The sequence below is a fragment of the Aquila chrysaetos genome, chromosome 4 (genome assembly GCF_900496995.4).
Source record: "Aquila chrysaetos chrysaetos chromosome 4, bAquChr1.4, whole genome shotgun sequence".
NCBI lineage: Eukaryota > Metazoa > Chordata > Aves > Accipitriformes > Accipitridae > Aquila > Aquila chrysaetos.
The window spans coordinates 9,026,528-9,042,601 of record NC_044007.1 but is presented as its reverse complement, the minus strand read 5'-3'; the positions used below and the strand labels follow the sequence as shown (position 1 = coordinate 9,042,601).

General features: G+C 37.5%; 1 protein-coding gene across 3 annotated transcripts; it reads right to left on the bottom strand.

Annotated features, from left to right (window-relative positions):
* Window positions 1–795: 795 nt before the first annotated feature.
* Window positions 796–15,672, bottom strand: TMEM71 (transmembrane protein 71). 3 transcript variants are annotated; one of them, XM_030012631.1, is made up of 11 exons: window positions 15,452–15,672; window positions 13,749–13,839; window positions 12,192–12,366; window positions 10,925–11,137; window positions 9,775–9,944; window positions 9,090–9,269; window positions 8,495–8,570; window positions 7,935–7,984; window positions 7,679–7,751; window positions 6,180–6,206; window positions 796–4,936 (listed from the first exon to the last, which is right to left on the bottom strand). In XM_030012631.1, exons 1-10 carry the CDS (start codon window positions 15,629–15,631, stop codon window positions 6,200–6,202), a joined length of 1,215 nt encoding a protein of 404 aa, XP_029868491.1. In that variant the 5' UTR covers window positions 15,632–15,672; the 3' UTR covers window positions 796–4,936; window positions 6,180–6,199. The 3 variants fall into 3 exon arrangements, with proteins under 3 accessions (XP_029868491.1, XP_029868492.1, XP_040979123.1); XM_030012632.1 differs by lacking the exon at window positions 6,180–6,206 and having other exon boundaries at window positions 12,192–12,249; XM_041123189.1 differs by lacking the exons at window positions 796–4,936; window positions 6,180–6,206 and having other exon boundaries at window positions 7,675–7,751; window positions 12,192–12,249.
* Between the last annotated feature and the right edge of the window lie 402 nt (window positions 15,673–16,074).

Sequence of the window (16,074 nt, the reverse complement as noted above, 5' to 3'; positions counted from 1 at the left end):
TATTGCCAATTAAACAGAGTAGGATAATGAGAAATAAGACCAAACCTCAAAACACCTTCCCTTCACCCCTCCCTTCTTCCCAGGCTCAACTTCACTCCCAAGTCTTGTACCTGTATGTCTTGATTTCAACCACAGTTTGTTATAATGAATATATTTGTAGGCTCTGATTTGCCAAATTTAGTTAAGCTGTAGGACTACTTGTTTGAGCAGGTAACTTCTCACCTGTGATGAGCATAAAAGAGGTATTCTCTGTATACCAGTGACTGAAAAGATCTCAGAGTGTATTTGTCTTCCTCTTGTGAAGGGAGGGCTTTGTTTATGACTCAGGGCTAAACTATTCAGGAAGTCAGAAAGCAGTACTTTGGAGCATGCATTTGCAACATGCTAGTCCTAACCTGGTGGCCTAGCACACATGGGGCAACGCTAGATGTTGAAGTGGGATAATCACACTGGTTTCTCATCCTTCTTAAAACTGCAGGCTCTTTGGAATGAGGTTTATAATCCATGGCCTTGATTTTATTGGGAATAATGGCATAGTGACAAAGTGTATCATACCATCCTTGAGTACCCAAGGTGTTGTGCTAAGACCCTTGGATGCTCAAAATCTCAGGCTGTCATTGCAATGCGGCTCTCCAGGTTGTGCCTTGTTGTTTCTAACTTCCAGTATACTCAATTCAAAGGCTAAGAGGTCTGCCAGACTGTCTTGTTGCCCTTGGGATACATTGAACTCCTGAACCCTGACACAGTTTCAGAACAAACAATATCCTTTTGAGCTTCACTTTCACCATGTAAAAATTCAGATAAGCCCAAATGTTTTTATTCTTAGCAGATTTTTAGTTTTTACACACTTAGAAGAATTTTCTGCTGTGTAAAAAGCGAAAGAACGATAATTCATAAATCCAGCACATACACACATGCTTGCAGCATGGAGGCCTATGTGTGAGCTGCTCTTACAATATGCTTCATGCAACAAAATGTTTGCAGCCTTTACAACAGCAACACAATATACATATACAAAATTTGATGTAACCTGCAAGTACAGTGTTGTACAACTTCTCAAGAGACTTTTTCATTAATTTATTTTAAAATGTAATTCTAAATTTTATAGATATATACACATTGACCTTATTGTGTTCATTATTTTCATGCAGTTATTTTTCACTCAAATTATGTACTAAGAGCTTCAAGCAGCACAAACCCGAATTCTTAGAATGAAGCAATCAGTGTACATGACAGAGATAATGTAATAAGCCACATTACAAACAGGAGAATGGAGTTGAGAAAGAAGAAAAAGGGTCCCATCTGGAATGCCTTCCCTGAAGATGTTTACTTTACTGCTTTAATACACTGTGAGTTTATTTGTTAAATGTGTAAAACAATGCAATATAAAATGTATTTCTATGTCATGACAAAAATAAGCTTTATAGCATTGTTATTACAGTGCATCAGAAGTATTTTGAATATGTGTTCACTCCATCAGTATATACTCAGGTAAGGTGCTACAGCCCTAGCATATTGATGTCCATGGACAAATCTTAGCTGTTAAAATGCTGCAGGTCAGAGTCTTAGCTGGTGGAAATCAGCTGATCGATACCCACTCAGAGTCTGAACCAATGTCTTTCTATTTATTTCCTATTAAATTGTTATTATTGGTTTTGTTGTTGTTGTTACTATCATTATTATTATTATTAAATTCTGTGGCGGTAACAGTTACTTAGTAACTGTAACAAAATGAGGCTTTCACGTTCACTCCAAAGTACCAATAAATCCTCTCCCAACGAGGAGGACATAAGCTCACAAATAACAAATTCATTGGAATGTACGTAATTCCCAATAATCAACTTCATTATTGGCAACACCCTTAAATACAGGAAGAAATGCAAACAGGAACAACTTTACTGATATGTAAATGTCAGGGATAATTAGGGCGGAAAAAAAGCAGCATGAAAAACTGTACATAAGGTATAATATAAAATATTAAAATATAAGGAGTTTTGCTCAGTGTATATTAAAATACACAAAGATGTTTACAAAACACTGCAGCTAATTTACAAAAAAATACACCAAGTAGCAGATTCTGCAGAACTGGACTAAATGACCACACCTGTATTCTGTACCAGTGTGGTTTACTCCATAGCATTGAACTAAAAAATGTTAATCTTTTATGGTTTGACTTCCATGAGTAATGCTTTCAGGATAAATACAAAACAGACTTGCTCACAGACTAGGAACATTATAAGCTAAGGGATGCCATAAATATTATCGTCATGCTTACTACTGTTCCCTTCAACACAAACATTCACACTATTAAGCACTGTGTGATATATTCTCAAGAATGACCCTGAAATTCAGCTGAACACAGCAAGAAATAAGAGAGTATAAGACAAGGTGTAATGATAAAAAAAAAAAATTAACGAAAGGTTTGAGATAATGCACAGGGGCTTATAAATCTGTACCTTGAAATTCTTCTTTGATTCTCTTTTTCTAAATAAGGTGCTATATTAAACTGGAGTAAGAGTTTAATCACTGGGGACAGTGATTCTGTTGTCCTCTCTGTTTGTAGATGTGTCAGTTAATCATTAATCAACAAGTGGTTTTACTTTGCTACACTTACATTTCACAATTATCCTAGGCTTGACACTCTAGTTAACAGAAGCTGCAAAGGCTAATTACCTCTGAATGGCTGGATTTAAACATTTAGGTTAGAATGTGTTTTCTTCAGTTTTTCATCAGACAGATTCTGACTTCAATTTTTCATCCAACAGAATCGAACATACTATTGTGCCTCTTTTCAGAGAAACAATACAAGGTTTGCTTTTATGTCCATTGGAATATATGGAAGGCAACTGCCAAAGCCAACCAGTCTGGTACCTGAATAGAACTTTGTTAATTCAACATTAATGAATATCACAGAAGGCAGATCTTAACAGATCCCAAGCATCTTATTTTTAGCCCTTGAACTCCAATTGTCAAATTGTCCCAGAACTTCCCCCTCTCCAGATCAGAACAATTTGAATTTACAGTTTATATTTATTCAGACAGATTATAGCAATTCATTTTAGACAAAATTTTTGGCAAGCTGGATCAACGTTTTCTTCACTAGTTTACTGTGAACTAACTAGTTTACAATGAACTCAGGTTTTTCTAGTTTTCACCATAATCGCTTTGATGACTGCAGGGTAATTGCAGTCTTAGACTTCTCTCTCAGTATAGGATTTCATTTTCCAAATTATTCTTCCAGGAGATTATTTAACACTAAAGATTTTTATAATCCTTTAGTTAGTGCATTTAGTAAAGGACCTGTTATAACTTGCAATGAAGTAGGTAACACAAAATATTTATACGTATTACACAATGGTATTTACTCTCAGTTGTCGCCATAGTTAAAGCAAATAGAAGCAGAATTATTTAATACTGACAAAATTATTCAAGTGTATTAGCTACAAGTATATATGAGGATGAGTATTATAACTACTATTATAGTTACATAATACATCAATTTTATGAAGAAGAACATTCTATTGTCACCATTTATTGAAACTATAAAACCTGGTCTTGTTACATCAGATGGTCTGTCTTCATCTAAGTCAATTTAATGCACTGGGCAAAAGTAAATTTTTATGCAAAATTGGGAATTTGGGCGACATTTCCCTCTTTGAGCTCTTAATGCTGAGCTATTGATGCTTATCTTCAAAATACAACTGGCGTATGTTTACCCTTTGAAAGAGAAATGTACATTTTAACTTAATTTCAAGTACCCTTTTCCTCATTGCATCACTTGTTAGGATTTTTGAAGCTAGAAATACAGCTATAACCTGCTTGAGCTTAGCTTAGACACAGAGTTGGACAGACAGTGGTGTTTCAGTTTTGTTGATTCTTTCTTCCACCAGAACCTTTCATTTGTGCGCTTTTGCTGCAGTTTTCAAATCCCTGTCATTATGCCTACCAGCCTGATTGTACTCCATCCGCAGACGTAGCCCTTCCACAGGCAGCATTTCATGTCTGATTTACCAGCTGGGGCTGTGCTAGCATTGCTTTTAGCAACACCAGGGGACAAGCAGAATAGAAGCAGCAGTAGTTATAGAATGATTTGGTGGGCAATACCATCCTCGCACATTATCATCATTTTGTTGCATGGGAAGATGAAATCCATGCTGTCCTAGCTAAACTGGCATACAGGGAGATATTTTAAGAAGCAGATTATTAAAAGCTTGGAGTCACAAGATAACAGTTTGTGGTTACCCACAGGTTTTATGTGTAGTTTAGTCTCTGTTGTAGCAAAGATCCAAGCTGAAAAATAGGGCTCACTGTTTCCAAAGTAAAATTAATACCTGCAGGTATTGTACTTTTGTACATGAATCCAGGTACTTCAGATTTGTCATTGCTTCCCCACATCCTGATTCCTGGTTTTCTGAAGAGTGCTTCCCTTCCACTAATATTTCTGTCTTCGTTTTTTCTCTTTTCTTAATGCTCAGCATAAAGGCCAAAAGGCAGTGCACACAAGTGATACAGTAAAGCTTCTGAAATACGTTGCCACAAGTACTCAGCCACTATCCAAATCCATTATCTTTGACAGCATGTTGTTACAAGAAATTAATATCTAAAGTATGGGAAGACATTGAGTTTTTTATAAAAAACTGATTTAGTGGGGATTACAAAACACTTTTTACCATCAGTTTGTTATCAAAATGCTTGTAGGACCCCATGCCTACATAGGACTTCATTGACAGACTAGAGGTACAGCAATTGTTCCACACAACTGCTTTCAGATACTTACCGAGAAGTATGGCCTCACTCACAGTTTGACCAGAATAAAAATAAAGCTAAAATGAATTGTATTTTGAAGGAAGATTACTAACACTGCTGTTATTTTTTTCCACAGGCACATGTGTAATGATGGCCATAAGGAGGTATCCAGTAGTTTGATGCTGAAGAGCTGAGGAGAACAAATTTGAGGAGGAGGAAAAATGAAAACTCATTTTGAAATACACAGAAGTAACTACTCTGCTTTTAAGTTTTTATGAAAGGCAAGAGACAAGCTTGTTTTGAAATGCTGGAGGTCCTGTCTCGCAGTAACCTGTGCCAGTCTGTATTTAGTTTATTCCTGCTAGGCAACAAGTCCCCAGTTCTCCACTCCATCCTGTAGTAGCTGCTTTGGTGAATATTGATAGTGGCTTTCAAAATCAGAGTCAGCTTTTAAGCTCTGGTGTGGCAGCCCTTACATAAACAGTTCCACTGACTTAAGTGCCATATCTAGTGTCCACTGCTTGGCACACTGGATGAGTAAGATGTATTTTTCATCATAGGCTTTAGTAAGTCTGCAAAGTGATCAAATGCCTGCATACCATTCTAAAATGCCTTGTTCTCAGGATGAACATCCTCTTTCTGAGAGGTGACTGAAAGCTTTTCCAGGTTGCGTCTGCAGCTGTGCAGATGCCTTCAGATCTCAGAAGCTGAACTACACTCATCCAGTGAACTGATGAACAAGGCTGTTTCATTCATGCTATAAGGAACACAAACCTGGGCACAGCTCCACTTAGTTCCTTCTTTTAATTTTTATCTTTTCAAAGTAAAGAGATAAAGGAAATAATGGAACCAGGACAGGGATGGCCAGCTCCAAGTACAAATAAATCAGTGCTCTGGTTTTAAGGGTTCTGAGCTGCACCAACACTTAGAAATGCTTGATAAACAGAAACTAGAGACTGAGGATAAGGCTTGACTGAAAAAGAATAGGGAAAAGAAAAGAGTCTGTGTTTTCCACATATTCTGGACTGATACATGTTGATGCTGCTTCACTCCTTCAGTGGAATGGTACCAAGTTAAAGCAGTACAGCACCTGGCCCTACTATTCAGTTTAAACTTGGAAAAAGAAAGACTTGCTTTGCCTATTACTGAAAAACATGTTTTCTCTGGGCTGAAGCTCAGCAGCTGTTTAACAGCTTACACTATTTAGCAACTGTTGTCAAACAATAAAATAATATTTGATCCAAATAAAATGAAAAAGGAGTTTTAGACAACAAAGTGGAGTAATTGGCAGTGGAAACTGGCAAGGGTACCGCAGCTAAACTTTATTTTAATGAAAAGTCCAGGGAATCTTTCTGGCATGCTTGAACCCTGTTTTGTAATAGGGCTCACCCCAAAATGTAAGGAATTCTTTCTAAACTTAGACATATACTCACCAATTATTCTTTCTTTCCAACTATTTCCTGGGGGAAAAGAAATAAAGCATACATTTTTGTATGTCTTGATTTAAACCACAGTTTGTTATATTTGTAGGCTCTGATTTGCCAAATTTAGTTAAGCTGTAGGACTACTTGTTTGAGCAGGTAACTTCTCACCTGTGATGAGCATAAAAGAGGTATTCTCTGTATACCAGTGACTGAAAAGATCTCAGAGTGTATTTGTCTTCCTCTTGTGAAGGGAGGGCTTTGTTTATGACTCAGGGCTAAACTATTCAGGAAGTCAGAAAGCAGTACTTTGGAGCATGCATTTGCAACATGCTAGTCCTAACCTGGTGGTCTTGATTTTATTGGGAATAATGGCATAGTGACAAAGTGTATCATACCATCCTTGAGTACCCAAGGTGTTGTGCTAAGACCCTTGGATGCTCAAAATCTCAGGCTATCATTGCAATGCGGCTCTCCAGGTTGTGCCTTGTTGTTTCTAACTTCCAGTATACTCAATTCAAAGGCTAAGAGGTCTGCCAGATTGTCTTGTTGCCCTTGGGATACATTGAACTCCTGAACCCTGACACAGTTTCAGAACAAACAATGTCCTTTTGAGCTTCACTTTCACCATGTAAAAATTCAGATAAGCCCAAATGTTTTTATTTTTAGCAAATTTTTAGATTTTACACACTTAGAAGAATTTTCTGCTGTGTAAAAAGCAAAAGAACGATAATTCATAAATCCAGCACATACACACATGCTTGCAGCATGAAGGCCTATGTATAAGCTTGCTCTAAAGATATAATTTGACCTTCTATATGTGTAAGTCTTTTTCTCCATAAGGATTTAGAAGCTACAGCTTTGTGCAAAACTTTGAAATAAAGCAATCTGAAACAGCAACATCAGCACCTTAAATCAACTCCTCAGACTGATTTAATACTTCTTTCCAACACATTTATCAGACTACAGTACAAGCCAAAGGCAAAGCTCTGTCCTGAACCTAACACTGCATTGGGTTAGTGGGGCCAAGTCATATCAATTCTGTAGTCCTTGGAAGGTGGTGATGTGGCTAGCAGCATAGTTAGATGGTTTTATTTTTTCCGGTCAAAAATAAAGGCTTGGCTTAGTGGCCTCGGAGTGGACTTCAGTGCAAGGCTTAAAAGCGCACCTCTGGTTTCATAATAAGTTAACCTCTGGTTTCATAATAAGTTACTATCCTTGCTCTGTCTCTGCATCTTCATTCTATGTCATATTAGGTTTATCTTCCTTTTCTGCTAACAAATAGGTGTTACAATATTTATTGCACATTATGAAAAGGCAGTTTTTCAAAATAAACAGAAAGTTTCTATGAATACAGATCAGTAACGGGAAAAGCCAAATCCTCCATCAATAATATCAGATCATGCCTTCTATCTTTTGGCATGAAAACAAGAGAAGGAATCTCTCCTTCCTCTTCTTAATATAAAATTTCTAAATTCTTCTATTCATCACATGACACTGGAGCCACTTACCAAAACTTAGTTGTTTTGAAAGATGTGTAAAGACTGAAGAAAGATGACACAGCAGCATCTTGGGACAAAAGAACTGTGAAATTTAAATGCAAAATCCTGTAACTGATTGAAGGTTACATTCTGTCCCCATATGCCCACACATTGCTCTTATCAGCATCAATAAGAGCTGCGGATGTACATCCAAGGATGGATTTTGGTCCTCAGATGTGACTTAGTAAAATAGTGTGTGTTGAGTATAAAGGAAGTCTGTACTTACAAACTAAAATTATCAGCAACAAAGTGGCAGACAATCCTCCCAGAAAATATCTGAGAACATAACAATACCCGTAAAGGTTAGAAAAAAACAAGGGATGCATATTGGGTTAACAGAGGTGAAGCCTGGGTGGGAGGAGGAGAGAAGGTTCTTGCAGATGAACCTTCTGAACTCTGGTAGGTGAACTGCAATTTGAACCATTAAATTACTTAAACTATTGAGGACAATGTCCCAGAAAGACCTCAGCATTCCCAGACTGAGAGAAACATCCATATTGGTCACTTAGAAAGACATGGATCCATTTGGATTCTTCTCAGCCTTTCAAAACCCCTGTCCAAGCACACTTGACAAAGTAGTTTTCGTATCTGTGTACATATTTCTTATTTTTGTGCATATCTATATAGCACATATATTTGCCTGCATCGACTAAAATGTGAAAATATATTTTCACAGTAAGATAGATCTAACTTTGAAAATGGGACCCTTAGTTTATGTTTTATTCACCAGTTGAAATGGAGTAAGCATTAATATCAGAAACAACAAATAAAAGAAATAAAAATTACCTTGTGCATATTGAAATGGTTAAACACGTCATCAGTGCAACCATCTGAGAAAGGACATTTCGCACTGTCCTGGATTCTAAAACAAAAATCAGGAAAATAATTTTCATGAGTTTTCAGGAGAGTAAATATATGACAGGAGGTGTTTGCAAAGACTACCTTCAGCCTGTGAGGCCAGTCTTTTCAGTTTCTTTGTAAGAGAATTCGCCTAGAGTGATTCAAAGCGGAAACCTAATTTTCATGCTCTGGGTGTCTCTCAGGAGTCTTTTTCCCCCATGACCATAGAGACACTGTGCCCTCCATGCTCTCAGAAAACAAGCCTTTCTGAATAATTGCCTGTTTCAGTTTTTGTTCCCATGCCCTTTCCTCCATTTTCCTCTTCACTTTTTCTTTTTCAATTTATCACTGAAAATAGGAGAGGAAAAGATGTGAGCAGGGAGGAATAAACAAGTAAATTTTGTTATTTTTAATCAGTCATTTAAAATGTATGTTTAAGGGAATAAATTCTATTCTGCAAGGGGCCATATCAATATTTTTAATATGATTATTTTCAGTTCAGTGTGAAAATGAGGCATATCAGAATAAGAATGTAACATACCCGCATTGCTCAAAGTCTCTTTATTTGCATTTATCGTAAGTGGAGAGCAGGATTTTGAAGCACAAAATCGTTTCTCTGGCTGAAGAAACTCGTCGTCTTTGGTGAGAGAGGCTCCATTAGATGATGGAGTTTGCCTTTGTGGCACATGGCTATTATATTCAGAAGAAAAGTCTGAATCGCCTACAAAAAGTGCATATGTAACTGAGATCACACAAAAGAAGAGCTTTGAGACTTTGTGTTAATGAATTTTGAGGGGGGGGGAGGGGAACAGGGAGTTTCCAAATTGTTAAGGGTAGGGAATTGACAGGTTCGATGTATGCAGGAGAAAATATGCAGAGTACAGACAAAGCTGCATAGAGCGTAACACAATGAAGTTATTAAAACAGCCACGGGAAAGCAGACAGGGCCAGATATTAATGACACCAGCATAAACATCACTGGTGATGACTTTGGCTTCAAATTCAGTCTAAAAATGACTTTTTGGCACAAAGGTCTTTGTGGATTCAAACTCTGTTTTAATGCCAGGAGCTCAGTTCACCACCTACAATTCTGTTGTTCATCTATCCTTTACCTGCACATCTTGGCAGACAACCCCTGCAAAACCTATAGAAAGAGATACCCAAGTCCCACTAAATATAGACTGTAATGTTGTAGCTCAACTACTTGGTACGTGGTCAGAGCTTACCAATATCACTCTGATTGGCTTCTAGTTTATCGCATCCATCAGGCCAAGGATCATCTACATGGGAGGAATCCATATTGTTGAGGACGGTGCTGCTGAGCCATGAAGTGGAGGCACCAAGATTGAACAAGCTGGCAAGAGAGCGACGGATTTTCTTCCTTCGCCTGAATACGCTAGAAAGAAAAGACATGTCATCAAGGAATAGAGTTAATTATTCTTGTTGAGCAGGGATAGAGCTCTGAAGCTTGTAGGACTGACATGAAAGAACCAAGTTCTGGGTGCTGTTCCTAGATCTGTTCTTGACCCTGGGTATGTCACCAATATCAGGGAATGTATTAGCAGCATGGCAATATAGCATGCTGTTGTGATACTGGATATTGTGATACCAAATGATACTACAGAATAGAGTTAATTATTCTTGTTGAGCAGGGATAGAGCTCTGAAGCTTGTAGGACTGACATGAAAGAACCAAGTTCTGGGTGCTGTTCCTAGATCTGTTCTTGACCCTGGGTATGTCACCAATATCAGGGAATGTATTAGCAGCATGGCAATATAGCATGCTGTTGTGATACTGGATATTGTGATACCAAATGATACTACAGTTATTGGGCTCTGAACTGTTCTGAGTGGTCTCATGCTAGCCATGAGTTTCACCCTACCATATCCCATTTGGTGCAGCCTGAATCCACTGTACTTCAACTTTTTTGAACTACATTTTATATACCTTCCTAAACTGATGTTCTTCTGAAATCAAGAGAGATTCTTCCGTGGGGAAGAATTCCAGGACCAGACCTTCTTATTTTTATTTATATATATATATACACACTCACTTTTTTCTTATTCCTTATCACGGTAACAATCCATTGGCAAAACAAGCTGTAGCTCTCCTTTTTCTTTACTGCACACAACTCCCAATTACAGCAACAACTGTGTACTGAAGAGTTTTTGGGTAGCAAAATTAGGCATGACTGAAAATCAAGTTTTTTCAGTCACTGCATTCTCTAAACTAAATCAATTGAGATGTTCCCATTAAGAAGCAATGCTGATCTTATGCCAAGCAAAATGTAGACAGCCACACAGATACCACCAGATAAGTCCAGAGATGTGGAGGCAATTCCCAACATTGAGTAAAATCTGCATATAGTGCACTTACCGAACTAAATTCTCTTTATATGTAACACTTGTCTGGGATGGTGTCAGTGTTATGTTGCCCTCTTCATCAGACAGAAAACTGTCTTCTGTCAAAATGTAATAACCATTAGAAAGCAGTCGCCGGCTGCGGCGACATGGGGAAAGGGAGCCTGTCAGAGGATTTGCAGAACAACACTCGTAGGCAGGGTCATCGTCCAAAAAGGCACAAGCATCGCTGAAAAGGAGAAATGAAACCCTCTAATTTAGTCAATGTCTAGACAGAGCAAACCCATGATTTAATAATACTAATAATGAATTTACATTACCAGCTGATGGGAGCTGGTAATGACATAGATTTAAAGTATGTGGATATGATGATATTACTTCTAGACTTAGGGGGTTTCAGCCAGCTAGAGTGTGCCTGCATCACACTTTCCAGAGCTTCAGATTACAGGAGGGCTTCATGCCAGGTGGAGCATTTCATGAACACATGGAGCCAGCTTGAATTCAGGAGTGCATGGTATATTTCTGTGGCAGTGCTCTTGGCCAGGGAGTCCTGCCAGATCTACACCTACCTGGAGTCATCAGAGGTATTCCAGTATTTTGCTTTTCTGAGTTACTCTACATGGCTCAAGCCTGCATGCCTCTGAACCAGGCAGGATTTACTTACTTTTTATAACCTAGCCATACTTAATGAAGATTTAAGGATACATGACTTTTAATTCTCACAAGTTCTAGAATACCATGCAGCTAGAACAACATGGGATAAAGTCTACACATGGTGATAACTTCATCCAGCACTGAAATACAACTGACTTTGAGATGAAATATAGCACAGAAAAATATACTATGTGGTGTTTAAAATAGAAGTGAGTAGTGACAGAGGTGAAAGAACCTAAATGTTGTAGACATTTTACTTAGCTCAAGTAAAATTGGATTTATGGTTAGTCCTTTCTCCTCAACACCTTTGAGTTCCAAGTGGCCATGCAGTGACATCCATGGAAAGAAAGGAAGACACTGGATTGATTCAGTGGCTGACATGGGTTTCAGTAGCAGTTTAACTATCCCATATGGCATGTCACAGAGGGATACCATAATTTCAGTGGAGGGAAAAGCAGGTGGAACAGAGATACTCCAAAACCTTGCAAAGCCAGTGCTTCCAATCTCCACAGTAGTACTTCTGAAATTCCATTAAATTAATACCAGCACTACAATTCTAAGTGGCCCAAAAGGCATTTTACACAATCTCCAACAAAATAAAAATAAACAAGTATAAATTTCTTCAATACCTTGGAAAAATACGTTGTGAGAAGCTGCATCTGTGTTCTCCATTAAAAGCTGTTGAACCTGCAGAGGCAAAAGCCAAGTAAGAAGGAATCCTTATCATATCCACTGACAGCTCAAACAGTTGACAAGTCTTCACTGACAGGTACCTTGTGCATATCAAAAAGATCATAAAAGAAGCTAAAAAAGGAAAGGAAATTAAGGGAGAGATTAAAGGAGACAAAACAGATGAAAGAATGGGGGAAAGACATAGTGTTTACAGGAAACTCACCTCAACCAGGACAACACAAAATCAGAGCCAATCATAATCAGATACTTGTACTCTGCACAGCTTACAACCTTGAGAGAAATAATTATGGACAAAAATGCAATAGCTGCAGTAATTTTAATAGTGTTTTCCCAGAAATCTGCTTCATGCCAAAAATATTACATGTACTGGCAATAGATACAGAGTAGAATGGAAGGACCACCATTACCATTACAATGTATTTTTCAGATGAAAATTGCAGACATAGCACAACAGACATAGGGATAGTGACAGTGACAAAGATTTGACAATAATATGGTGGCAGGAGACTAAGGAAATAGGATTTGTCTGGATTACCATGGCTTACATCTGCAAAGTGCTGCCAGATGTCCAGCATCTGACAGAATCAATCTTACAAAATATGAGGAATGGCTATCCATAGGGAGAATTTATATCTGTTATTACATGGAAAGATAAAAGATATGATCTTTCCCTATATTACCTTGCCTCTCCTGTATCTTTAGAGCATCATGCTTACAACACTGTTAGTAAATGCCCATCATTTACCTACAAGAGGAGACAGGTCTAAGAGAATTGTTTTCCTTATGTTCAGTTATGAGCTGAGGCAAAGAAAAGACATGAAGGTCAGTGCTTCCACTTTGGTAATCTTGTTTATCCTCATTTGGAGCTCAGTTGTCAGTCACAGCCTGGGTGTGAAGGCTGACTGAGCCTTGGGACCAGGCAGGGTCACCAAAGAAGGGAAGTAAAACCTTCCAGGGTATTTTTTACAAATCAGTCCTATTACCCTACTCCCACACATACTGTTTCTCCTACACTTTGGAAAAAAAAAACCAAACCAACATTTCACTTTACCATGAGAAATTTATCCTCTAATCTTGGCAAAACAACTTGAGGAGGAGACGACTGGAAGAAACTTGGTGGAGGTAACATACAAAGAGATCAAGTAGCATTGGTCAGATTGCTACACAGCAAGTTGTACAAAAAGTAAGAGTGGTGGTGTATTTCACAGGCTGACATGTTGAAGACCTATTTTTTTTCATACACAATTAGATTCTGAAAAAACTTATCTTATTTTGGGCAAAATCATGATTTTTAATTGCGCAAAAATATTATAGTCAACACCAAGAAATTCATCCAAACTCTAAAAGAAAATACAAGAAGAACTCGACAGGTGGTTTGTAGATCTGGATATAAACTAAAACCTGCAAAATCCCAAATCTTATCAGTCAAACAAAATCCCCTTCACAACAGATTTTTTTTAAGCAAAAACTCTGGTGAATGTGCACAAATTTACTTGCTCCTGGTGTCGATGCAACATGTGATGTTCCATACATCTTGAAAAGGACTGTTTCATACACCCTGGGATTACAGGTAATATAGATCATCTGTAAAAGAGTTTAAAAAGAAACAGAAGTATGTTTTATTTTGTCTTGTTTAAAAATTAGGATGTGTAAGATAATAACATCAACATATATCATATTATTAGTTATAATATATATTCTCGCTGAGACAGAAGTGATTGATTCTAGAGCAAATTTGTTTGAAAAGCGATGCAGAAGTATACCTCAGCATCAATTATACCTACTACAACTCTTTAATAATCTGAGAGTGAAACTTTCCTGCAACTGAAACCTGTAACACAGTTGTATTGCAAGTAATTTTCTCAGTTATGATAACATAAAGTAGCAACCACTAAAAAAGAATAACTTTTCAGAACAGTAGTTTACATATGGGTAGTTCCTTCATTAGAAAGTGTTGACACATATTGATCAAAGTGGCAGAAAAAAAACGCAGTCCTTCCATTAATAATTCGAATTGTGTCATAAATTTGCAATGTATGTCTATGCAGGATGCTTGCTTATCTGCCACCCTCCACAGAAGTAAAATTTAAGGTAAAATAGATATACATACATATGTATATATACATACATTTATAAAAGAAAGTGAGAGATGTACATATGCAGATATATTACTAGGGAGGCAATGACTTCCTTTCTTTTGAAGAACAGTTAATAAGCAGTTGTAATTTGCTTTCAAACTATTTTAAGTAATGATAATACCAAGCTTCTATAAACAGCCAGAGAACAGGCAGTCCAATGGATTTTTTTGCTGCACTTGATGATGAAAATTTTTGTCTCATGCGTTAATGAAGAGGGTCCTTGAAAATCATAATTCAGTCAATGCTCATAATTCAGTCAATGCTGGAGAAAGCATGGAAACATCATGTTGTAGACAGTGCTGCATAGTGTTCTGCTTTCATTTAATATTCAGTCCAATTTCTGGGCTATTAATAGCGTGAGAAGCTATAGTAACAATATAAGCAAGCCAAAACAAAGCATCTCAACCACCACTGCACAATGAAGCAGTAGTATTTTATATGTAATCAACAAAATGAGCATCAATACAGAACCTTTAAACTATGACATGAGAAAAGGCCAACAACTTTATGAAATCTCACTAAAAGTGAATCTGAGGTGAACACGGCAATATTTTATGTCAAGAATTCAAATAAAAGTTTGAGGCAACAACCCCCTTGAATTTCAAAACACCCGAAAGCCCATGTCGTAATATAAACAAAAAGTCACTGTCCAAAACAGTCAGTTTTAATTACTTGTCCCTCCAAAAATCAAATTAATCTTTAAGCCACTGATGGCCTCAATGGTAGCCAGCAATCCCCTGTCCATGTTTACATTCTAAATATTTACATTAGTATGTACCAAAATGTAGTGCTAACTGTTAAAATAGCTGAAGCCCAGGCAACCAGTTTCATTCTATTGTACCTACCAAACACGAGTGTCTACAAAGATAGTTTTATTTGTTCACACATATCAGTCATTTATGAACAGCAGTCTAGTCTTTTGTCCCTGCAGGTTATGATAACAACATACACAAAAATACAAAACTTTCTGAAGAGCCATGTAGAAATGAATCCAAAGCTTAGTTATTCCTCAGCTGACAAATACATTAAGAGATAAACGTGTGTAAAATCTTCCAAACCTGGAAAATCCATTTCACTATTAACACATGCACACAGAAAAGTTTCTCATCACCAAGACGAGAGCCTCTGAGACGTGAAGTGGAGGGTGCTCCTTCTGCAGCTTCCTGGAAGAGATTAGCGCTGGGTCTTCGGAAAGGCAGGTCTATGAAGTCCCCTGTTTCCTTTTGAAAACAGCCCATGCAATCAGCGGCACCGAGGCAGAATGAGGTCACGCTTCCTGTAAAGTAGCCTCACATCAGAAGCTTGCATTCTGAAGAGCAAACTGAAGATTAAGATTAGCCCAGTGAACGCTCTTGCAGGCTGTTGTGAAAGAGAAGATACACTATAAAGTTTTGCTCCAATGACGATATGGAGAACAAAGACAGAACTTTTTCTCACAGTGACACAGATTTTTGTTTCAGCTTTACTTTTCTACCTCACTCAGAAAACTTTCACTCCAAATCACTCCATTTGTTGAAATACTTGTGAGCCTGACAGGCTTTGATGTAGGAAAATGATCCAGCTACCAAAAAAATCCATGTATATTAACAAGACATTTTGCAGAAGCACTGTTATACAGAAGACTCATTTGGTGCAAGTTCAGAGTTGTTTAAATGTTATGGTCAAAAACATTATCGCAAAT

Coding starts and splice junctions, on each gene's coding strand:
- TMEM71 (XM_030012631.1), bottom strand. CDS start 15,631: ATGGGCTGTTTTCAAAAGGAAACAGGGGACTTCATAGACCTGCCTTTC. Junction 7,985..8,494: donor ACCATTTCAATATGCACAAG/GTAATTTTTATT, acceptor TTATGTTCTCAG/ATATTTTCTGGGAGGATTGT. Junction 7,752..7,934: donor GTTGCTGATAATTTTAGTTT/GTAAGTACAGAC, acceptor TAAATTTCACAG/TTCTTTTGTCCCAAGATGCT.